The 26,662-nt window shown below is 39.0% G+C and overlaps 1 protein-coding gene across 5 annotated transcripts in view; it reads left to right on the top strand.

Moving 5' to 3' along the window:
- The window catches only part of Eda (ectodysplasin A), a 372,063-nt gene that overhangs the window by 276,476 nt on the left and 68,925 nt on the right, over positions 1-26,662 (top strand). For all 5 annotated transcript variants that reach the window (XM_085684701.2, XM_085684700.2, XM_085684702.2 and 2 more), the window contains exon 2: positions 7,442-7,547. In XM_085684701.2, the coding sequence (XP_085540827.1) occupies positions 7,442-7,547 (106 nt within the window). The remainder of the gene's footprint in view (positions 1-7,441; positions 7,548-26,662) is intronic.

Raw genomic sequence — 26,662 nt, 5'->3', positions numbered from 1 at the left:
TGCCTCACTAATTACTACAGGGATACTCCTATCTTGCTATGATGGAAGCACTTGAAGATTTTGTCAAGTATTTAGGATACTTAGCTCAGTAGTAGAATGCTTGCCTAGCATGTGCAAAGCCCTGTTCGATCCCTAACACTGCTAGAAGAAAAGACTGACATTTCAGAGCATAAATTATTTTATTTTTGAAGATTTATTTTGATTGCATGCCCTGTGAAGTCTCAAAGAGGATATTGGATCTCCGGAAAGTAGAGATACAGGCAGTTGTGAGCTCCCTGACATTGGTGCTGGTTTTACAGTCTTCTGTAAAAACAGCAAGTGCTCTTAGCCACTGAGTCTTCTCTTCAGACCCTCAGAGCATACATCAATTTAAGGTTTCAGAAGGTCCCAGCTGATTATTGGTAGACGATGAAATGACATTGGCTGCAATAAGAAAAGTAAGTTAAATAAATTAACTCCAGAATATTGAAAGAAAAAATGTAAGTAAATGATGTGCTAATTTTTAGAAAGCCTGGTATGTACATGTCTCCTGTTTCAAGAAATTAGATATTGACTTTTTATAACCATATTACCATTGACAGAAGAAAAGGTGTGAAACACTAGCTGTTCAGGAGCCCTGGCTTCCTAAGGAAAAGAAAGAGAACATAGCCTTTTCAGTCTACGTTATAAACTACTTACAGAATGGACAATACAGAAGTTTCTTGAAGTGTGACTCAAGGGTTAAGTGTGTCAAAATCCCCTAAAGAGCAAATTCAGGTCAGATTCTAATGTTTCACCTCAGGCCTACTCAGTCTAAACTTGGGAGGATGAAGCCCTGGGATTCTACACTTTAATATATATATTTAGTGATCCTGATGTATATCAAAGTTTGAAAACACTGACTTACAGGATGTCTCAGTTTTAGGGTCCCAGTGATTTGATTCCTATAAATCCTCCCCCTTCGTGGTTGATCTCTAAAACAGGCCCAATTAGGATGAAACCATACAATGACTTCAAGAAATGAGTTATACTACAGTTTGAATGTGGACTCCCTAAAATTCAGGTATTGCTAATAAAATGACATCATCAGGTGGCGGCTTTAAGATTAAATTAGGACATGAGAGTTCCTTCCTTATAAATGGGATTAAGGCCCTATAAAAGAATCTTTGTGAAACAGTCTGTTCTTTCCTTCTACTTTCCACCACACAGCATCCATTCCTTCTGGAGGGTGTATTGTTAAGACACCATCATGGAAATAGAGTGCAGCCCTCACCAGTCATCTGAACCTTAATTTTGTCTTTTCAACTTCCACAACTATGAAAAGAATGTAATTCTGTGCTTTGTAAATTACTCAAGTTAGAGTGCTTAGTTTTAGCAGCATAAATAGACTAAGATACATCAGTTATTCTCATAACAGAGAGATATTTATGAGGAACCTACTGTGTGCTAGGGCCAGGGCTAGGCTCTAGTTATACAAAAATGGATGAAATGGTTCCTTCCCTCAAAAGGCTTGTGAGTCATTTCCTGTGAATCATCTAGTACAATCCAATATGTTAGTGATAAAATAAATAGAAAATGAATTGAAGTAAATTAAATTCATTCTATTCAGTGTGAAATGTATCCAATAAATTTGTGGGTTTTGATATTAGAAAAATATTTGTAGTAGTAATATCTGGAGAGTCACTAACAATAATGTATGTATCCCTTGTGTCTCGCCGTTAACAAATTGTTTCTAGCTGTGATCCCTGTAATCTGCAGGTGCTGTTTACCGTGTAATTTTACCGTAAGAAACAAGAATGTAATCACATAATAAAGTGTAAAGAATTAGATTTTCTTTCCCTTGAGCAAAATGCCTGACTGTGGCCAACATTCCTGGTGCTTTCTCCTTGTGCAATAGGAAAGCAATATTCTGAAAGAGAAGGCTATTTTGTTCATATTCTACAACATGCCTCTGGAGGCCATGCTAATGAATGCAAAGCTAAAGCTAGAATTCAAACTTCGTGTATGAGAAGCTACTGATTTTTTGTCTTTACCATTATGCTATATAGAGTATAATTTTCACTCCTGTCTAATTGAGACTCAAATAGGACACTGTGAATAGGGAATCGTTTTGATTAAAAAGTGTTTTGTGTTGTTTTCTTCTAGTGTGTGAGAAAATATAACCTATTCAAAAAAATTTCATATTCAAGCAGCCCCTTTCTAATGAACACTTGACTTATGAATATCCTGTACCGTCAAAGCTCCTCTCGAGGGATTTTGAGGTACTCCTATACCCATGGAAGCTGGAATTGTTTCTGTTGTCTGCATAAGTTTGTTTCTCCCCCATCGCTCCTGTTCTAGAAGCTTGAATTCTTGCAAGCTGTCACCAGACACTTGGGAACAGTTAACATGTGAACAGCTTCTCTTTTTGCTACCACCAGGTTATAAGAAAACACAAAATTCCACACCAGACCTCACACAGAAGTTGTATTTATGAGTAAAAAGCATCATATTGTAATAACTTAACCTTCTAGCGTTTGGGTATAGACAGACTCATATTACAGCCACAATTCAAGCAGAAAACAAGTGATCTCTAACCCAGTCAATGTGCATCTTGCTGAAAGCACCATTCAAAACTACATTTGCTGCCTGTTTATTATTTTTACATGAGCTTAATTGGTGTTTTAATTAGATGTCAAGCCTGTAGCAGCAAATTTGAAGGATCTAAAAAATATGTCATAGGTGGGTGACTTGAAATCTGTTAGTTGACAGCAAGGTGACAGAAAAGACATTTAAAAACTCAAAAAACAGCTGCAATGAAGCACTATTTTCTATCTACCAAAATGAATAAAATAAAAATTACTGACATTACCAATATTGGTGAAGATGGAGATTACTGGGATTCACAAACGTTGTTGGTGGGCACACAAAACACTGCAATCACTCTAGAAAGTTGCTTGACACATCATATAACCCAGAAGTCCCATTCTTAGGTTCCTTCCAAGAAAAATGAAGACAGATTCACATAAAACTTGCACATCAATGTTTGCATCAGCTTTATTTGTTATAGTCAGAACTGGAAGTACCCATATGTACATCAGTAGGAGGATGCACTTAGGAAAGAATAATAGCCTCTATGCTAAAAGCTCTGGGAGCATCTTGAAAAGAGTGGGGTGAAAAAACATAAGAGCCAGAGTGCTGGGAAACATTATTTTCTAGACAGAACATGGATATAACACTCATACTCATAGCATCTGCGGTTACCTACATAGGACCTGAAATAAACTGGACCCATTAACATTCCAGCATCTTAGGAGCTATTGACAGTTAATGGCTTCTGGAGGACCCATTTTTCTTTGGGGATTTAGCCACTGGTAAGGACCCCAGGCTACATTAGTAACAGCATACCCATGCATGTGCAAGCAACCCTGATAAAGCTCAAAAGAGTTAGAAAAAGAAAGAAATGATACTAGGAAGAAGGCATGTTAGAAAAAAAGAGTTTCAGAGGGAATGGGAAGAAGATAAAAGAAGGGAATGAGATAAATATAATGAAAATACATTATATACATGTATGAAATCATCAAAAATAAAACTTTAAAACAAAATTTATTTATTTATTTTACATACCAACCACAGTTTCCCCTCCCTCCTCTCCTCCCATTCCTCCCCCTCACCTGCCTTCTACCCCACTTCCATCCACTCCTCCTCCAACTTCATTCAGGAGTAAAGCCTCCCATGGGAGTCAACAAAGCATGGCATATCAAGTTGAGGCAGGACCAAGCTCCTCCCCATTGTATCAAGGCTGGGCAGGGCATCCCAGTAGGTTCCAAAGAACCAGCTCATGCATCAGATACAGATCCTGGTCCCACTGCTAGAGGCCCCACAAAAGACGAAGCTACACAATTGTCACCCAAATGCAGAGGTCCTAGGTCAGTCCCATGCAGACTCCCTAGCTGTTGGTCCAGAGTCTGTGAGCTCCCACAAGCTCAGGTCAGCTGTCTCTGTGGGTTTTCCCATCATGATCTTGACACTCCACCCCCTCCCCCACTCATATAATCCCTCCTCCCTCTCTTTGACTGGACTTCTGGAGCTTAGCCCAATGCTTGACTGTGGATCTCTGCATCTGTTTCCATCAGTTAATAGATGAAGGCTCTATGATGACATTTAGAATAGTCACCAGTATGTTTACAGGATGAAGGCCAGTTTAGGCACTGTCTCTACTACTGTGAGGAATCTTAACTTGGGTCATCCTTGTGGGTTCCTGAGATTTTCCCTGGCACCAAGTTTCTCCCTAACCCCATAATTGACCTCTCTATCAAGGTATCTCTTTCATTTCTCTCCCCCTCTGTCCTACTTCCAACTCGACCATCCTGATTCCTCATGTTCCCCATCCTCTCCCCTCTTCCCCCACCCACAGTTTTCCCAGGACATCTCATCTATTTCTTCTTTACAGGGCAATTTATGCATTCCTCTTAGGGTCCTTCTTGTTACTTAACTTCTCTTTGACTAGGGATTGTGTAGTCTGGTTATCTTTTGCTTTGTATCTAATATCCACTTATGAGTGAGTACATACTGTGTTTGTCTTTCTGGGTCTGAGTTACCTCACTCAGGATGATTTTCCTAGTTCCATTCATTTGCCTGCAAATTTCAAGATGTCATTGTTTTTAACAGATGAGTAATACTCCATTGTGTAAATGTACCACATTTTCTTTATCCATTCTTGGTTGAGGGGCATCTAGGTTGTTTCCAGGTTCTGGCTATTATGAATAATGCCACCTTGAACATAGTTGAGCAAGTGTCATTGTAGTATGACTGAGCATCCTTTGGGTATATGCCCAAGAGTGGTATTGCTGGGTCTTAAGGTAGATTGATTACCAGTTTTCTGAGAAACCACCATATTTATTTCCAAAGTGGCTGTACAAGTTTGTATTCCCACCATCAGTAGAGGAGTGTTCACCTTACTCCGCATCCTCCCCAACATAGGAATCATTAGTATTTTTTATCTTAGCCATTCTGACAGGTGTAAGAATTGTAAAAAAATTTAAAGGACAGATTCTTACAATAAAATGTGTTAATAAATTTATGCTGAATCAACATCAGGGGCTCATACTACTAATTAGTCAAAGATAATGGAATGCTTATACATATAGCAACAGGAGAAAACAGAATGCTGGGAAGAGGGCTATGAGGCAGACGCCATGGAGCCAGCCACCAGGTCAGACATGCTGAATCTTTTCCGGTAAGCCACCACCTCGTGGTGCTACACAGATTATTAGAAATGGGTTAATCAAGATGTGAGAGTTAGTCAGTAACTAACTCTCTAGAGATAATGGGCCAGGCAGTGCTTAAATGAATACAATTTGTGTGTTGTTATTTCTGGGACTAAGCTAGCCATGCGGGAGCCGGGTGAGGCGAAAAGCAGGCCTGCCCGCACCCCCCTCACTACAAGGGAGAAAAATTACCATTAATGGTCTTTGCCACCCTACACACGAAAAACTAACCATTAAGATAAGTCCACTGGTGCCAGTTATGAGTCGCTGCACTAACTTCTACCTACTAAACCAAACCTTCTCAAAGACTGAGAGAATTAGAAGGCAATTTCGGTGCGTGTTCATTTAGCAAAACATCAAGATAGTCAGCTTCCCCCTAGGGCCTGTGACTTCACCAACCATGGGCTTTTGACCGGGTTTCAACTACCAGGCATGCATTTCCTCCTGTGGGGTAGGCCTCAAATCCAATCAAAAAGTTATTGGTTGCCATCAACTATTGCACCATAGCCCTCTTCCCAGCATTCTGTTTTCTCTGCCTACCTAATTTTCTGTCCTATCAAGGGGCCAAGGCAGTCTCTTTATTGACCAATGAAAATAACACAATAGACAGATAACCCTCCTCCATCACTCCCTAAACAGCCTGCATAGCAACTTCCAGTACTATGAATGTTAGCCAGCAGGGAGGATGCTTCTAACTCATTTTCAAATTGGTTCTGTGTCCTCTAACCTAAGTGTGTGCTGTATTCAGCAATAGGATCTTAACCATCTAGTTCTAGCAGATAACCAAGAGCAATGGTAATAACCTGTATTGTTTTAGGAGAGTCTGGGAGCTTTCTGGAAAATGACTATTTCAAGTAGATCAACCTAAATGTTTTTAAATGTGATATGATTAATAATCTATAGATTACATATATTCATTTATTGTTTGATAGTTAACCAGTGAATGTATCCTCCAAGATGTCTATGCCTTAAGGCTACTGGATATAATTGTTTAACACAAACAATAAATTATGGGTATTTGAAGAAAGTTTGTATAGACTGTTAGGGTTTTCTTGGGTCCAAGCCAGTTTTTTGACTAGAAATTCACCAGACATGAGGACTCTGGGATTATTATTTTTTACAAATGACAATAGAATGTTTCAAAATAATGTACTTAAAATAGCAATGTCTAACACTTATTGAGTATGTATTACATGAAATGGTTACTTTGATGATCCTACAACTGCTTTATGAGTAAAGCGCTATTATCATTCCTGTTTTCAAATGAGGAAATTAAAACTTAAGAAACTTGTTCAAGGTTACACAGATAGCAAGTGATAGCATTGGGTTTAGAATCACTCAAGTCTAAAACTCCATCCATTGTTTACCTCAGGCACATCTTTTCACCTCAAGGATATACTTAAGCTATGATTATTGTTAGTGAAAGCAGACCCATTCACATAAAAAACATATTACTATAAGCAATGGTTATAAGACATTAGAGGACCAAATATTAGAATGAGGACCTTTTAATGCAAGACTTACTTTTTTCAGATACATTACTATATAAAACCTTAGTAATAAAGTGATAACTAGTTTAGGTTTTGCTTTAAAACTAACAGAATAGGAAAAATGATCAACTTTTGTTTTTCATTGAACTGGGTCTTATAGAGCACATGTTCTGATGGGGGTTGGGAAAGACAATGGATTAGTGTGCACTTTATCATGACTTAGCTCCTAGAAGAGAGTTGACATACATGACACCTCAGGGTTGGGTTCTCCCCACTCTAGAAACAAATTAAAAGCAGAGCAAAAGTAAGAAATATGACAAAACCTGATGTATATGATAATAAAGTCCAAGGGATAATAGAAAATCCAAGGCTAGTTCTGGATAGCCATCAGCAATGTGGGAGGAGAATTAGAAATTTGTGGCAAACCCCAGAAGTTTGTGGACAAATGTAACCTAAGGGATTTCTTATAGCTATTCAGAGTCGAATAGAGAGACTTTGGAGATTAACAAGTTTCATGGCTACATGATTAGACTAGTAATGATTCCATGATTGGAAAAGTGGAAGTAATGATTCCATTCATTGAAAAAGTGGAAGGAAAGATGAGCTCAGATTATAGATATATTGAATTTAAGGTCAAGAAGGACTATCTGTTGAAAGACAGCTAGTTGGTTTCTTATGTTGGCTATAGCTAACATAAGACATATCTACTTATTAATTTTACAGATGGCCCTCCTGAATTTCTTCTTTCCTGATGAAAAGGCATATTCTGAAGAGGAAAGTAGGCGTGTTCGCCGCAATAAAAGAAGCAAAAGTGGTGAAGGAGCAGATGGTGAGTCTACTCAAGTGATCCTTTATCACTCTGACTTTTGAAATGTTAATAAAACCCTCTTTAGCACTCTTGTGTTATCTGAAGATCACTGGTTTCTCCAACCTACCCTGCTGATCAGTCCTTTGCCATAGAACTAACAATGGAAGGATCCTCTAACCCCAGATACCCTCAGTCCCTTTTCAGTAAGTTTGGAGGGTCATGATAGCCGAGGGCCATGGTAGCATTTATGTCCCTCAAAGGCACTCTCCCTAAAGACTTCCTCTCTCCTGAGGACATACCATATTTGCCATGTCCACCAAGATAATTTAATCCTATTTTTGGAACTGATAGTGTTTGGCCAGTCTATCATTTATATGATGCATTACTTCCAATGATAATTTTAACAATTTTTGTGTCTGTTACTATGTCCAACTATAAACTAAAGCATGTATCATTACTCTGTAAGTTCCTTAAGGACAAGGATCCAGTTCTTTTTATATGACCTTAGAATTTGGTCTAATATTTGCCTCTCTGTTTGTGTTGTAATAGAACTCAACAGTGTTTACTATCCCTTCAGCTAGGCAGTGATTTACCCATGAAAACCATTGCCATTGTGGGTGTAATAGCTGTGAGTTAGCTAGTAGTACATTCAGTTGGGTGACAAAATGTTGAAGTAGCTCCTGGGCAAGGTCTTTGAATCACTGTATTTCAGTGTTACTCTGTCAGTTGACAGAACACTACCCCTTTGGCCAGAGGTTTATAGGAAACATAGCTCTGGGCTGTTGAAAAGCCATCTGGATTCAAAGACAGTGTATCTGGCTACATCTGCTGATGATATGTGTCTATAGGGGGTTACAAAGCAATATGATTTTATAAAGATGAAAATGAGATTTTTAAGCTGACATTTGTCAATGTGAGTAGGGGCCAATGATTGAAGCAGTTCCAAAAAGTGGAATCAATTGAAGATACGGGGTTAGTACTACCTTAGAGTTAAGGATAAAGAGTACCTGGGGATCATAGAATTATCTAAGATATTTAACCTTTTGCCTAAGAGGCTATAAAACCATTTCTCTAGATGTGATGAGTGTCTCATTTAGCTAAAAGGTGACAAGCCAATCCAAGTCTCCTTTTGTAAGCCATTCTTGTTATTCCGTCAACTATGTGCTGTGTTTATCCAGCACATCCTTCAAATATTTACTGAGTAAATACAGCCAATTTATATCACACTAGGCTAGAAGCAGTAAGAATATCTGTGTTTGTTTGGTTAATGTCTATATTCTTACTGCCTAGAAAAGAACTTGGTACATGACAGACCTCAATGAATATCTCTTGTTCCCCAAGGGGGCTTTACTTCGATAGCACAGATAAACAGAAAACAAAGTTTGTGTTGATAAGTGCTGTGAAGAAAACTACAGCAATGAGACAGGGAGACTGGTAATAATAGAGTATACTCTGCGGTGATCAAGGGGGGTCTCTGTGATAAGGGAGCAGTTGAGAAGGACCTGAGTGAAATGAAGGTAAGCCAAGTCGATTTCTGAGGGGAAAAGGCAGCCAGAATCCAAACAAAACAAACCTCCCCTGAAACAGAGAATGCATGGTGTGTTTCAGGAAGATCAGTGGGACTGGGGTGAGTGTAAGAGAAATAAAGGCGATGAGGGCAGACAATAAAACTCACTCTACAGCCTTTACAGCCTGGGGAGCCAAGGTCTTTACTGGCTTCTTGGTCCTAGTTTCTTATTCCGCATGCAGTCGTGGGGGGGGGGGCTACTGAATGAGTTTGAAGAGGAATGACAAGATTCGACTTGCATTTTAACAGTATCCTTCTGACTTCTCTATTGAAAATGATTTAGAAAGAGCAGGAGGAGGACAATATCCAGGCAAGGGATGATAGTGGCTTAGAATAGGGTGGAAGCAGTATAGTTGGTAGGAAATGGTATGATTCTAGAAGGATTTTGAAGACATGACTGATCAGATTTTGAGAATTATCAAAGGATATGAAGGACAGAGAAGAGCTGAGAATGACCTCGAGAGTTTGGAATATAAAGAACGAAATGAGTAGAATTTGCTGTTTCCAAGGTAGAGAAGAAAGGGGAGGAGATGTATAGAGGTGTGGGAAGTGAGTTAAGAATTTAAAAGTTAGACTTGCGAGTTAGTTAGGGAGAAGAGAGAGGGTACCAGTGATGAATACAGCCAAAGTACATGACATCCTTAAAGAAATTGTCTTTCTGAAACTAATCACAATGTACAATGAATATATATTAGTATTTTTAATTAAAAAAGACCAAAACATAAAAGAATTTATTTAGGCCTGTTAAATTTGGGTTGCCTGTTTAGACTGCCAAACAGATATAATTCAACATTACTATCTCAAGATAATGAGCTGACTCTGTTTTATACAAATAAAGAAAAAAGTGAGTCTATCAGCAATTAATATTAAATCCATAGTTATTCAATATGTTACAATACAAATTAAGATATCTATCTCAAATTTCCCTCACAAGTGTCAAAGAAAAGTGATTTGCCTTAAGTATTTAAGAAATTATTTCAGAAGGAAAACATTTTTCAAAGATCCAAAACAGGAAGAAGGGCCAGCAGGATGGTTCCACAATTAGAGGTGCTTACTACAAGCCTGACAGTCTGAGCTCACCCCAAGGGTCCACATGGCAGAAGGAAAGAACCCACTTCTGAAAGTTGTTATCTGACCGCCACTTGTTTCTTAACAGGTGCGTGTGCTACACACACAAACAGAGAGAGAGAGAGAGAGAGAGAGAGAGAGAGAGAGAGAGAGAGAGAGAGAGACTAAAAACAGAAACCTTTAAAACATAGCAGGAAACAACAGTTCTAAATTTGTTTTAGTTTTGTAACCTATAGGCCTCAGACTGCTTCAATTCCCCAGCTAGTTTGCAGTAATTCAGTAAGTTTTCTAGATGCAATTGAAAAGGATAAAACATGAACAAAATGAACAAAGCCTCAGAGAAGCTTACAGAGAAATTTTAGTAAAGGAGCTGATAGATTTATAGGCAATAGATAGGGGTGAGCACATATAGGGTAATATGGAGGGTGCCTGGATTTTCATATAAGATTGACAGCATTTCTCCCCAAAAGAGAGAATATTAGCTGAGAAAATATTTCTATAATATTGAGCTGTAGGTAAGTTCGTGAGGTATTACTGATTAAGAATTGATGTGGGAGAGCCTAGCTCACTGTGGACAGTGCCACTTATGAGCTGGTGAGCAAGCAACTTGAACAAGTCATGAAAAGCAAGCCACTAAGTAGCATTCTTTCATGGCCTCTCCTCCAGTTCCTACTTCCAGGATGCTGACCTGACTACCTGTCCTGACTGTCCCATTGTCATGGAGTGTGACCTGAGAGTTGGAAGAAGAAATAAATCCTTTTCTCCCCAAGTTGTTTTTCATCATGATGTTTTATTATAACAATAGAATCCAGAACTAAGACACTGACTTTCCTGGTCCATTGGTCTCTTAAACTAGGTGATTAGAAGCATAATATAGGCATTGTCTATCTTGCCTTCAAGAGAAAAGCAGAGCCATAAAGATGGCTCAAAGAGTAAAGGTACTTGCTGCCAAATCTGAAGACCTGAGTTTAATGTTCTGTGCCTACATTTGACAGGAAGACAGAACTGACTCCTAAAATTTGTTCTCTTCCCTTCACACGTGTGCATGCGCACACTCACAGGTGAACACACACACATACATACATGCATATATATGGAGAGAGAAGTGGGGTTGGAGAACTGGCTCAGCAGTTCAGAGCATTTGCTGCTCTTACGGAGGACCTAGGTTTAATTCCCACACTGGGTAGCTCACAATCACGTGCAACTCCTATTGCAGCTGATCTGACACCCTCTTCTGACCTCAGAGGGTACTTCCTTGCATGCACTGTACTACATTACACTCAGGTACACACACATACATGTAAAATTAATTAATTAACATAATAAATATTAACTTCTCTTTTAAAAATACATGTCTCCAGGATGTATTTCTAACCCACAATTTAAAAATGTTTGGATTCATCTGTTTCTCAATTCTGAGTACTCTAAGTGAAGGCATTGATTCGTAAATAGCAGTCACAAACACAAAGTTATTTTCTCTCCAATATAAATCTTGTGATGTTATAGCAAATCTTGAAAATGAATTTCTTTTGTTTTAATTTTAAAATTTTTATTAGCATAGATGCTTTTCCTGCAAGTATATCTGTCTGTGCACCATGTGTGTGCAATTCCCATGGAGATCAGAATTGGTGTCAGGTCCCCTGAAACTGGCAATATAGAATGTTATTAGATGTCATGTGGATGCTGGGAATTGAGCCCCAGTTGTCTGCATGAGCAGCCAGCTTCTGTTCTACATATCTATATTAAATTCATTTCTCTTGAGTTGGTCAGAATTTTTCTGAATAGTTTTTGAGTATCTGAGATTTCAGGGTCATTGTTGTTCTATTGATCATGGTATCTGCTGAGGCACAATACATACAGAAATCTGTGTCAATATTTCCTGATGAAGCCCATTCTCTGAAGTCATAATTGCTCTGAGTGACTTGCTTAGCCATATCTTGCAGGGAACTACATGAACTATAGAATGTATTCAGGGGTTTGTGAGGTCTTAAAATCTGATTATGTATATCAAGGATTATCAAGGAGTTTCCATAGTTTACAAATACTATTTTTTTTATTAATTTATAAAAGTTTCCACTTCCGCCCCTCCTCCCAATACCCTCCCACTCCCCCCCACTCCCTCTCCTCCTCCTTCTCCAGTCCTAAGAGCAGTCAGGGTTTCCTGCCCTGTGGGAAGTTCAAATTCCTCCCCCCTCCCTCCAGGTCTAGGAAGGTGAGCATCCAAACAGACCAGGATCCCAAAAAGCCAGTACATGCAGAAGAAACAAAACCCAGTGCCATTGTCAATGGCTTCTCAGTCAGCCCCCGTGTCAGCCACATTCAGAGAATCAGGTTTGATCACATGCTCGTTCAGTCCCAGTCCAGGTGGTCTTGGTGAGTTCTCATTAGATCAGTCCCCTTGTATCAGTGGGTGAGCGCACCCCTCACGGTCCTGATTTCCTTGTTCATGTTCTCCCTCCTTCTGCTCCTCATCTGGACCTTGGGGGCTCAGTCCAGTGCTCCAATGTGGGTCTCTGTCTCTATCTCCATCCATCGCCAGATGAAGGTTCTATGGTGATATGCAAAATATTCGTCAGTATGGTTATAGGCCGAGGCCAGTTCAGGCACCCTCTCCTCTGCTGTTCAGGGAACAATCTGGGGAACTCTCCTTGGACCTGGGAACCCCTCTAGAATCAAATCTCTTGCAAACCCTAAAATGGCTCCCTTAGTTGAGATATATACTTCCCTGCTCCCATATCCATCCTTCCTCCCTCCCCCCACATCCCATTCCCCCAAGCTTTCCCCAATCCTCCCCTACTCCCTTTTCTCTAACCCTCTCCCCTCCCGCCCCCACCACCCCCCCCCCCGTGCACCCAAGGTTGCCTGGCAATCTTGTCTACTACCAATATCCAGGAGGATAACTATATGATTTTCTTCAGGTTCACCTTCTTATTTAGCTTCTCTAGGATCACGAATTCTAGGCTCAAAGACCTTTAATTATGGCTAGAATCCACTTATGAGTGAGTACATACCATATTCCTCTTTTTGTGTCTGGGTTACCTCACTCAGTAAAGTGTTTTCTATTTCCATCCATTTGCATGCGAAATTCCTATGCTGGAGAGGATGTGGAGTGAGGGGAACACTCATCCATTATTGGTGGGAATGCAAACTTGTGCAGCCACTGTGGAAATCAGTGTGGCGGTTTCTCAGGAAACTGGGAGTCAACCTCCCTCAGGACCCAGCAATTCCACTCTTGGGAATATACCCAAGAGATGCCCTATCATACCACAAAAGCATTTGTTCAACTATGTTCATAGCAGCACTATTTGTAATAGCCAGAACCTGGAAACAACCTAGGTGCCCCTCAATAGAAGAATGGTTAAAGAAGGTGTGGAACATATATACATTAGAGTTTTACTCAGCGGTAAAAAACAATGACATCTTGAATTTTGCATGCAAATACTGTTTTTTAAACATTTTGTTCTCTTCCTATAGGAGCAACCTCAGGAATCAATGAAAAAAAATCAATTAATGTCTCTCCACAACCTTCTTTCCCTAGTATTCCTGTCTTCCTAAATGAAAGAGAAGTGCAAGAAAGTATGACAGGAAAGGTACTCGAACAAGTTGCAATCTGTAGATTCTAATCCTGATATCCCCTCTATGTTATCTGCCTGTGATCTTGGAGAAGTCACATTTCTCTGAGTTTCCATTTTCTTGTCTATAAAATCGCGACGATGAACCTGGCTTAAGTCATGCAGTAACTGTATTGATCCAAAGTGCCGATGGATTACAAAAAAATAGCCTTTGGAAATTACTAAATACTGTTCCTATGTTCTCTCAAGCATTGTCATTACTGTGGTATACAACAATTATAATTCAGCAGTGATGCTGTATTTCAGCAAAATGCTCTTTCTTCTCATTGGTGTTATTCCATAGAATAGCCCAAAGGAGCCATGGGTGGAAGACTCTAAGCCTCAGATTCTGGCCTACCTCATCACAACAAATGATTGATCACAGCTTCACATTTTTCCATGTCACTTCCTCACTCTACCTCTCCATCTGTGTTCATCTGTCTACCTATCGTGTGTGTGTCCGCCCGCCTGCCTGTCCATCCGCCCGTCCCTCTTGGAAATTTTTCTTATTTTAGGCTGATCAAAGAAGTTAGTATTCTTTCCTACTATTATAAGTGAGTAAGCAGAATAAATAAATTAAGATAGAAATGTATCCTTTGTTTTTTATTTCTTAAAAAACAATGTAATGGTGTATGGCAACCATTAAATTGATACAGCTGCACATGAAAAGTTATGGCATCAGAGAATGCAGATGTTTTGTCTATACAATTGTTAGCTAGTATTAAAAATTGCCCTTATTCTGGAAATGCTATTTTATTTATTGCTTTTCAGTGCTCTATCACTGGACTACTGTCAAATGAGAGAGAATCAAATCATTTTGATAACTGATAGAGTTTTGGGAGCTTATTTACAGGATGAAATTTAAGCCTTTGAAAGCTTGCCGTGTATGGACTTGAAGAGGATTGTTGATTTCAGCTGTAGAATCCCCAAGGTTGCCTGCTGTTTGTGGCTGCCAACAGCTTAAGGGCCCACATCAGAACACTCTAGAAAGTGGCTTTATATCAAATAAGACATTAAGCAAGCCAAAATATCTTAACTCGCTTATACTCCGAGATAGCCTTTAAAGCTATTTTCTTTGATAGAACTAGCCCCACAGTAAATTACCTCAATAGGGCATCACCATTAACACTTGGTTAACAAGAATTTTTGAATAACAACTAACTTTTAGAATATCAAGAAGACATTATTATTCTAGGCTCTGTAGTTGGCATAGCTACCAAACTCCAGTTCTTGTTATATATAGACTAAGTTGAGCTGAATATATGAGGTTAAAGTTTAAGTTATTTGTCTCAGAAGACAAATATGTTTGCTTTTTGTTGTTTGCAGTTCCTAAATTTTATATTACTACATGAAATCATGTACACACATATGATATGGAAGTTAAAGTAAATGTCTAGGAGGACAAAGAGCACTGATGGGAGTGGAGATAAGTAAGAGAAAGGAGAATAGGAGGGCAGGGTGGGCAGAATATACTCAACATACAGTATATATTTGAATAGAAACCTAAAAAGTAAATTCAAAATTTTATAGAAGTTGAAGTTTCTTAAAAATATTCATTGGATTATTTTTTTGACAATGCAGTGTGGAGAATTAGACCTAGGGTCTTGCACATGGTAGACTAACCGTCCACCACTGAGCTACAGCCAGATTTCCTGTTCATAGGGTTTTTATAATTCTAGAAACAGTACACATTTATTGTAAAAAAAATTACATGTAATCAAGAGCCAGGCATGTTAGTGCATGCCTGTTGTGCCAGCTGTTTTGGAGGCTATCATTCATATTCAGGAGTTTGGAACGAGTTTGAACAACACAGCCATATCTGTCTCAGATCAATAAATAAACATTAATTAATGATTTTAGCAGTACAGAATTAGATAAAGTAAGCTGAATATGCCATCCCAACTAGAAAAATGTTATAAAGGTAGTTTGTCTACTGTTTGCCCAAAGGGACGATGAGCCCAGATGTCCTGAGGTTCTCTAAAGGTCCATCCAATCTTTTTTCAGTGTAGCTGTTTGTTCCTCAGTATTAGGGAGATTTGTGATCTCTAAGCCAAGAGACCTGGAGTCTAATCACAATGTAACTAATAGTTTACCAATAACTCCTGTTTCACATCTTCCACCTTAGTGTATTCTGATGGGTTAGAACTATTAGTTCTAGCTGAAGTTCTGAGATAGATGTTAGAGATTCAAAACCATGTAAGGAATTTTTTCAAGTATTTGCAACTCTATATATTCTAATAATTGTATACCATGCTGAGAAAACTCTAGTGGAATAGGTAATTTACTGATGAGAATTTATTATACTCCTCAAAAATACAGGGATAATAAAAGGATCCTGAATTACTACAATATTTCCTTCCAGTTCTGATGCAATTTCTAACTATTCCTGATTTCTAGAATATTGTAATAATATCTAGGCTAGCTTTAACCAATTAGATGGTGTCTGAACGATTAAAGACTCGGGATTTTTCTTTGCATGGTCAATGAGTCTTTTCATTAGCATCCATGAAGAGGCTCAGTAAGGAATAAAAGCATGCAAATGGATTTAAGAAGTGAAGGATAAGAATGTTAATCTGTCAGCTAAGTGGTGAAGTGTTTCTGTATGGCTCCTCAAAATATCGTAAACAGATGTAGATGTGTAGGCAGAAGGCATCTGTTGGCTCACCCTGCCTTATTTAGATTCTACTTCTTAACCTTCTAAACCTCTTTGGCCTGAAAAGTTAAGGAACTTCTATACATTGTTGTTGTTGTATACATTGTTGTTGTTGCTGCTGCTGCTGCTACTGCTGCTGTTTTAATTAATTTAGTGCATGTTTACTATTAAGTACAGTGTTTATTGCTCATTGCTCTAGATACTAGGGACATAGTGGTGAATAAGATTAGCCCTTAGATACCCTTTACCAAATTCACAGTAGATGATTATAATGTAGTATACTAAGAGGTACAATGAGGTAAGCATGGGGCATTATTAAACACACTGATACCTGATCTAAACTTAAGTCAAAGAAGATCTCCTTATAAGGGTAACTGAACTATAACCTGAAAAATGCCAGAAGTAGCCAAATGAAGACTTGGGATAAATTTTAAAAGTTTTGCGTAAAAAGTCAACTTGACTCATGAGACAGCATAGAGGACCCTGAGAGAGACATGTGTATCTAAATAGGAAGAAGAAAAAGACAAGATCTCTTGAGTAAATTGGGAGTATGGGGGTCACAGGAGAGGGTAGAAGGGAAGAGGGAAGGAAGGGAGTGGAGTAGAGAAAAATGTATACTGCAATAAAAACAATAAAAAAGAAAAAGAAACTGAAAGAATGATGTTGGAGCTTTGTTTCCCTCCAATTCTACCTTCTCTGGGACTTTTATCATGAAGACATGTTGAATTTTGTCAAAGGCTTTTTCTGTACCTATTGAAATGATGAGGTAGTTTTGTCTTTAAGTCCATTTGTATGATTTACTAATTCATTGACTTCTATATTGAACACCCGAATCTTTGGGATTAAAGCCAACTTGATCATGGCAGATGATCTTTTTAATATATGCCTATATTCAGGTTGCAGATATTTTATTGAGGATTTTTACAACTATGTTCATCAGAGGTATTAGCCTGTAGTTTTCATTCTTTGTGGCTTCTTTCCCTGGTTTGGATATTGAAAAACCTCTGTGGGAGTTTGTTTCTAGAAGCAAGCAATTCTCTCTGTCTCTGCATCCATTCACCTTCTGTAGCTCTTCATATAGTTGTGGAACCACATGCAATTTCCGCTGTTGGCATTGACATGTCATTATAATGGTCTTATTCAGACAACTATATTGTTGAGTGCTCATAAGTGCATTTCCTATGTCATATCCAGGAGATGTGATCTACTAACAGGTGCCCTGGGCCTCTGTCTCTTACAATCTTTCCACCAATAGCTTCCATGATTTTCCCTGATCCTTAGGTTTAGGGGTTGCACTGCAGATGTAACAGTTGGACATCCCACAATCACTTATTCTCTGCATTTTGACTAGTTTTGTATCTCTGTAATAGTCCCCATCGATTGCAAAAATAAACTTCTTTGATGAGAGGTGAAAGGTACTCTTACCTGTGGTTTTAAGGATAGGTCTTTAGAAAACAGTAAGAAACTGTTTGGGTTTAGGAAACAGGTAGTAGTTAGTATATTCTCTGGGTCTATGCTCTTTCTAGCCATTGGTAGTTAACTAACTTTACAGTACCAGGTATGAATTCCCTCCTGTTGAACAGACCTTAAGTCCGATTATACAGATGTTGGTTATCCCTGAGATAAAAGTGCCACTACTTCACCACTGTGGATATCTTGTAAGTTCAATCATTGTTGTGGTTCATAAGCTTTACAAATCGGTATGATTATTGTTTGCTTTTTTCCATTTATAACATAGCACCTATTGATCCTATGAAAGCCACTTCTCAGGGAAGAGGCTTCCAGGTCCAGCTTGATCTCTCCAAGTCCCATGTACAAAGTTGTGTCTTGTCTTTAGTAATTGGGCCTTACCTTCAAAATATGAGAGGCAACCAAAGGCAATGGCAGTAGCCTATGTTTTGGGAGTCTTCTTAGACTAGACATATGCACATAGAAGCAAAGCTAAATGCACTCAGTAGGTTATATATATATACATGTGTACATATATACATATGCATTTATATGTAATGATAATAAATAAGAGATCATGAATTTAAGAAGGAGGAACTAAGGGGAGATGGAAGAAATGAAGTGATGTACACGCAATGTTCATGTATAAAATTTTCAAAAAAATCAACCCAATTTCTTTTTTTTTAAAGTTTATTAAATTATAAAAGTTTCCATTTCCGCCCCTCCTCCCAACACCCTCCCACTTCCCCCACTCCCTCTCCTCCTCCCTCTCCATCCCTAAGAGTAGTCAGGGTTTCCTGCCCTGTGGGAAGTTCAAGTTCCTCCCCCCTCCCTCCAGGTCCAGGAAGGTGAGTATTCAAACAGACTGGATCCCAAAAATCCAGTATATGCAGAGGAAACAAGTCCCAGTGTCATTGTCAATGGCTTTTCAGAAAGACTCCGGGCCAGCCACATCCAGAGAATCTGGCCACATTCAGAGAATCTGGTTAGATCACGTGCTTGTTCAGTTCCAGTCCAGCTGGCCTTGGTGAACTCTCATTAGATCAGTCCCCTTGTATCAGTGGGTGATGGCGCCCATCGCAGTCCTGATTTCTTTTTTCATTTTCTTCATCCTTCTGCTCCTCATTTGGACCGTGGAGGGCTCCGTCCGGTGCTCCAATATGGGTCTCCGTCTGTATCGCCATCCAACGTCGGATGAAGGTTTCCTCTTCTCTTGCCTTCTTTGTTCACGTTCTCCTTCCTTCTGCCTCTCCTTTGGACCTAGGGAGCTAGGTCCAGTGTTTCGACGTGGGTCTCCGCCTCCATCTCCCTCCATCGCCAGATGAGGGTTCTATGGTGATATGCAAAGTGTTCATCAGTATGGTTGTGGGCCAAGGCCAGTTCAGGCACCCTCTCCTTCACAAACCCCTCAACAGACAAAGGTCTGATCTCCAAAATATACAAACAACTCAAGAAACTAGACACTAAAACTCTAATTAACCCAATTAAAAAATGGGGTACTGAATTGAACAGAGAATTCACAACAGATGAACTTTGAATGGCTAAAAAGCACTTAAGGTCATGCTCAACCTCCTTAGCGATCAGGGAAATGCAAATCAAAACAACTTTGAGGTATCATCTTACACCTGTCAGAATAGCCAAACTCAAAAACACCAATGATAGCCTATGCTGGAGAGGATGTGGAATGAGGGGAACACTCATCCATTGTTGGTGGGAATACAAACTTGTGCAGCCACTGTGGAAATCAGTGTGGCGGTTTCTCAGGAAACTGGGAGTCAACCTCCCTCAGGACCCAGCAATTCCACTCTTGGGAATATACCCAAGAGATGCCCTAACATACTACAAAAGCATTTGTTCAACTATGTTCATAACAGCACTATTTGTAATAGCCAGAACCTGGAAACAACCTAGGTGCCCCTCAATAGAAGAATGGTTAAAGAAGGTGTGGAACATATATACATTAGAGTTTTACTCAGCGGTAAAAAACAATGACATCTTGACTTTTGCATGCAAATGGATGGAAATAGAAAACGCTTTACTGAGTGAGGTAAGCCAGACCCAAAAAGAGGAATATGTATTCACTCATAAGTGGATTCTAACCGTAATTAAAGGTCTTTGAGCCTATTATTCGTGATCCTAGAGAAGCTAAATAAGAAGGTGAACCTGACGAAAATCATGTAGCTATCCTCCTGGAGATTGGAAATAGACAAGAGTGCCAGGTAACCTCGGGTTCATGGGGGGCGGCTGTTGGAAGGGGAGAGGGTTAGAGAGAAGGGAGTAGGGGAGGAATGGGGAAAGATCGGGGGACTGGGATGGGGGGAGGGAGAATGGATAGATATGGGATCAGGGAAGTATATACCTCAACTAAGGGAGTCATTTTAGGGTTTACAAGAGACTTGAGTATAAAGGGGATCCCAGGTCCAAGGAGAGATCCCCAGATTGTTCTCTGGACAGAGGAGAGGGTACCTGAACCGGCCTTGGCCCAATTTCTTTAAAAGGGAATAAGAAGCTTCAGGCAGCCTTGAGGACCCGGGCTGCCCCAGTGTCTTTCACCATCCTGAACACCATGGTCTAGGCTGATGGCCATTGCTCATGTTACCACAGGGGTCATAAAAACAATGAGTCTTGAGGTCCGAGGGCTGTACTGAGCCAGCTCTGTCCCTCACCGGTCCCCAGATAACTGACCCTGCCCCTTGCTGGACACTATAGTAGGAAAGCTAGTGCTGTCCCCCCAGTGTGAGAGCTGACCCCAACACTCTGGAGAGATAGTCCCATCCTGCAATAAAAGTGTGGGAGAGGTCACTCCAATGGCATGGGCCTAGGAGAGCTGGCTCTGCTCCTCACCTGAAGGAGTGACCAATCAGCTCCACTCTCACCCAGACCCACATCCTAGGTCTTGGGTCAGCCCACCCTAACCACTGCCCCATCTTTGAGCTACTGGAGTACATGAAGGGACTGGTCCTGCCAAATGATAATCGCGGGATCTTCATGATATGAGGCAACAACAGGATATCTTGAGAGTTTTGATGAAGGCCCAGTCAAGTAATGATATTGTGCCAGAGACCAGAGGTCTTGAGGCAGACCAACAACTCATTGCAATGAACATTTTGTTTGTTGGGCTGGTTGGACAAAAGGGGTGTGACCCAGATGGCAAAAGGGGTGTGGCTCCAGAGGACATTAGGGTGAATGAAGAGGTGTTGAAAAGATAGAGGAGCATGGAGAGCTTTTTTTGTTGGTTTGCTTTTAATTAATTTGGGGGGGGTGGCATACTGCAGGGGTGAGGAGCAGATATGGAGGGACTAGGGGTGAGTGAGATTGGGGTGCATGATATAAAATTTCCAAAGTAACAATAAAGAATATTTTTTTACAAAAGGGCTAGGAAGACATTTGTATGAGTAGAGTATAGAGATCTAAAGGGGAAGTGATGATAAATGAGCTGTCTAGTGTGAATAGATCATTCAGAACTTTGGAATCTATTTTATAGAGCATAGAAACTCCTAAAGGCAATGGAGAAGCACAAGATCAATGCCAAGAATAGATTATATGGCTTGTGTCTTTAAATACTAAATGCATATAATCTGATCCAGCAGGTCCACTTCTATTTCTAGATATACTCACACATGGAAAATCGTTTCTCAACAAAGATGTTCTTTGCTGTACTATTTGTAATATTATAGGACTGAAAATCACCTAAATGCCCATTATTTAGAAACTAGTTAAAATGTGAATATCTGCAACATAAAAGTGATTGTTTCTGGAAAAGAAGATCAAGTTTTTGCAGCAGGTGTGGGAGGAAACTGACTTAATGTTCATATTCTTTTTGTTTTTTAGCTTGCATTTCCAAAAATTTTAAATAAAAAATAAAATTTAATTTTTAAGATAAATAAAACATGCTTTGATGATGGTGGTGCAGGCCTTTAATCCCAGCAGTCAGGAAGCAAAAGCATGTGAATCTCTGAATTTGAGGCCAGCCTGATCTACAGAGTGAGTTCCAGGACAGTCAGGGCTATACAGAGAAACCTTGTATCAAAAAAAACAAACATAAATAGATAAACAAACAGGCAAGGCATGCCACTTTTCTACCCAGAGCTAAACATATTATAACATCTCATAATATAATAATATAGTAATTAAGAGATCAAATACATGCTTTGGTAGAATAAATATAAATTGTTGCAGCCACTTTGTATATTAATCAAATTAAACATCATAATATATTTGACATAGAGCTCATGGTTTGGAAAATCTTGCAAAAATGAAAATTCTAGTATACAGATCTTGAATGCAACGATGTCTCAACAGCAAAAGGAAGAACCACTCTAACATCTACAGTAATGATTAAATTATGATATAGCCATACTATTGACTGCAATATAACTATTAAAATGAATGAGTTAGAGTTCTGTATGTGGGTCTGAAAGATTGACAGTGTTCTTTCTACTACTAGACTTTTTAAAAAAGCAAATTCGAGAGTGATGAATATAATATGTTTCCATTTTTAGAAAAAAAGGGGAGGATATTTTAATCCATCAAAATGTTAGCATTAAAACAGTTGTAGAAATAAGTAGCATCCAACAGAAAATACTGGTGATCTCAAGTTGAAGGGGGTTGGGTGGAGATGGAATAGACTATGAAGTGATTTCTTATGTAGTTCTGTATTATTCCAATTCAATAAGCATATATACTACTATACTATATAAAAACTTAATTAAAAGTGGATAAAATAGGAAGCAAATGGACTGAAATGCGGCACAAAGAAACAGCGAAAGCACTCAAGAGGGTGCTACTATATCATGACAGAAAGAATTGAGGGCGACTAAATTAGAGGGACAGCAATGGAGACTAGCAGGCAGACTTGTTAGTAAATGGAAAAATTAGAGATTGGTTGTATGATTGAAAGAAGACAAAGATGTCAAGGAAGCCACTCAGGTTGCTAGTAAGGTGCTGTAGTATTTACTGAGATCAGAGGAGAAAGATGTGTGGTTTTACACAGGTTGAACTACAGATACCTCTGAGAAATTCAAGAGAAAACCTATTAGCAGTCTGAGATATGCATCTGAAGCAAAGGAAAGATATGAGGGCTGAAACTACAGATACAGAGATCATTAGTGTTAGGACTCTCAGTTCCAAGTGATAGACTGTTGGTCTAAACTGGTTTATAATTTTGTAAAGAGAAAGAAGAGGATTTATTGTCTCATTTAACTGAAAAGACCTCAAAGAAGCTGGAATTGAACATTGCTTAACCTTGGGGCTTAAGTGATGTATGTCATCAGGACTTTTCCATCTATGCTTTCTTTTATACTGGCCTCCTTCTTCAGGCATGTTCTATGAAATGGCAAAAATGGCTGTTAGCGGCTCTGAGCTTATCTTAGCAGTTTAGTAAACCCACTAGAAAGAGTGTGCTTCATCCATCTGACTGAATTCAGTTAAAAAAAAAAGCTGTTGTTGACAACATTGGTGATAGTAGTTTTAATGGAGAAGTTGGGGTATAAAGGTTCAGAATGAAGCCAGATGAAGTATAAAATATGAAAGATAAATGAAAGGGAAAGAGAACAGACTAGAAATCTGAAAATTTTTAATGCCTACTATGTGCAAAGCCCCGTATTATTCTAGTTCTCCAAGGGACAACCAACTGATGAAAACATCGTTTCTTGGTTCTGGAACCCACAGTCTTCATATAAAAACAAATCTTACAAGCATATTGATATATAAGGTTACAATGGCCAGTTAAATACATCTCTGAAGAGAAAGACACAATGACTGTCATTTTATGCATTCATGTGAGGATGAATAAGGTGATGTTTGAGTTGGATTTTTGGATGGTTAATGGGACTTCGAAAGTTCGTTTCTAGCAAAGGGAATAGCAAACTCAAAGGCTAATGAATCCCCTTTATTTGCTAATTCTCTTGGGCATTCAGAGCCTTGAAATAAAGACCAAGAAAAAACTTAACTACTGGACAGAGAAAATACAACAAGAGCCCCAAACAGCTGAGGGCACTTTCAAACACACGTTCTAGTTTTTTTAAAAAAAAAAAAATGTGGTGTTTTAATTCCATATTTTCTCTGTATTGTCTCTGCCTCACTCTTCTTTTCTCTGTTCTCCATATACTTGAGTAATAAATACTAGCGAAGTGAACAAAAGTTTTCCTAGTTACTGAATAGAAAATGGTTATTATTGACAGGAGTGTTCATTCTTTGATCTTCAACCTGCCAACCTACAGGCAAGCAAAATACAGTTAGAGCAATGCTGTAATTTAAAAGCAACAGTTGGTTCTGCCCCATTTGTTGTTCAGAACTCTCAACTTAGCGGGCATAGATAGATCCTATGTCATTAACATGTTCACAAATGTAGACAGAGCTGATTGGAAATGGTAAAGTGCTGAGGATGCTTTTCTATAGCCTTGTGAAATTTGGCTGTATTCTACCACTGTCTCCATTATATAACTTCTCTAATGACACTAGTGCTCCGGTGTATTGGGGCAGTTGTTTACACCCATCCTGAATTCTATATCTACTAAACCAGGGGTCTAACCAGCCTGAGCTTTGTCAAGTTAGGTATGCTAGAAGAAAGTGACTTTATACATATCTGTTCTCCTTGTAGCAAAACAAGTCATGGGCTGGGCTGTTGCCAGAAAGTTTATTGTGTCATCTTTATAGATGAAATTCAGCTCATTATTATCTTATATTTTGCCAGAAGAACAGAAAGAAGACTGACTTAGTAATTTGCTATATTTTGATCCTAATCTGCTTAGAAATATGACTTCTTTAAAAGGAAATGGAAAATGTGTTTCTTATGATAGCTTCATGGTATCTTCTGAAAGGATGCTCAGTTATTGTAAATACAGCAATTTGGCTCTCTCCTTGAATTTCAATGTATTTCATCTTTAAAAAATAAACTATGTTGTCAACACACAGTCATTGCAACCACAAAGTTACAGCAGCTGCAAATACCTACACTGGATCTGCATAAGAGTAGGTCCATCAACAGGCAAGTATGGATAGAGGAGAGACTATAGGTGGTCCTAGCACTCACTGATGAACTATTTGCTGCAGATAGATTCAGGAAGAGGAGGAATCATTGACTTCAGTTATGTACCCACTGATGATTTCACAGGCTCCAATGGATGGTTCCAATCCAGTAGTCATACAAAGATATAGTTAAACTAAATAAGTCACAAAACAAAACAAAATTCATGATTATGGGAAAGGGACAGGCATTAAGTAAGGAAGACTGATAAGATGGGAGCAAGTTAAGACAGACTAGAGGGGAAAGGTAATCGAAATATGTTGTATACGTGCATGAAGTTGCCAAATTAAAAATTAATAACAAAAAAATCTCAAATCTGATTTGTATGAAATGAATACTTCCAAATATGGAATTTTTTACTTCAAGTCACACATTAGAAATCTCTATTTTGTTTAAAACAAAAGCAAAAAAAAAAAAACAACATTTCTCGTGTGAATCATAAAGACATGGAGGCCAGAGAAATGGCTCGGTCATCATCAAGGTTAAAAGTACTTGCAGCCAAGCCTGATGACTGGAGTTGGATCCCTGGATCCCATGTGGTAAAAGAAAAGAGCAGACATTCCCAAATGTCGCCCTTTGAATGTCTACCATGGTGTGTGTCCCCCCCCCCCAATGCACACACAAAATAAAAAATGCAGGAAAATAATTTTTAAGGATACAGTATCTTGGTTTGCTTTCTGTCACTGTGATAAACACTGTGACTAAAAAGCAAGTTGGGGAGAAAAGAGTTTATTTCATCTTATAGATTGCAGTCCATTCTGAACACAAGTTAAGACAGGAATTCAAGGCAGGAACCTGGAGACAGAAGCTGAAGTAGAGACCATGGAAGAATGCTGCTTACTGGCTTTCTTCCAGGCTCACATTCAGCTACCTTTCTTCAACATCCCCATGACCAAAGGTAGCACTGCCTATAGTGAGATAGGTCTTCCATCAATTAACACTGAATAAAATAACCCACAGACATGTTCAAAGGTCAATCTGATGGAGGCAATTCCTCAGTTGAGGTTCCCTCTTCCTGAGTGTCTTTAATTTGTGTCAAGTTGATGAAAACTAACTAGATCATGAGTTGACATAGTATATTGGGAAATAACGTCTCTCTCCCATCTCCTCCCCTCTCCTCCTTTCCCTCTTCTTCCCTCTCCTCCCCTCTCCTGCCCTGTGTTTATGTGTCCACAATAACACATTTTATGTGGTGCCGGGGATAAAACCCAAAGCTTATGACATATTAGACAGGCCCTCTACCAATTTCATTACATCACTAGTGCCCAAGAAATAAACCTTGTGAGCCCTGTTACCTCTTGGAGACAGTTTTGAGAAGGAAAGAGCATAGAATTTAAAACCATACAAACCTGATTTCAAATTCTACATTTATGGCCTTAGCCAAGTCATGCAACATCTCTCAGCTTAAGCTTTCTGTTTTATTAACATGGCAGTGGTACGTGTTTTGATAGGATAGTGTAAGAATTCGTGATTGTACAAAATGCCTACTTCAATGGTGGCACATAAAAGGTGCTTAATAATTGATGACCATTAGTTCCAACTATACTATAAGAATAATACCAGTTCATCTTCCTTTCAGAATGAATGAGAATGTTTTCTCTTTATGTTCATACATCACAGTCTTTTGACCACTTTATAGTTGAGAAGAGGAAATATCCTATTTTTCTTATAAGACTGTCATATCAAAAGTGATAGTAAATCCTAAAAGACCTAGAAAATATGTAATGGTGTAATGGTACTCAAGATTAAGAAGGAGTCTTT

Source organism: Myodes glareolus, chromosome X, assembly GCF_982192425.1.
Source record: "Myodes glareolus chromosome X, mMyoGla1.1, whole genome shotgun sequence".
Taxonomy (NCBI): Eukaryota; Metazoa; Chordata; class Mammalia; order Rodentia; family Cricetidae; genus Myodes; species Myodes glareolus.
Note: the sequence above shows the minus strand (reverse complement) of the source record. Positions and strands in the feature narration are given on the sequence as shown.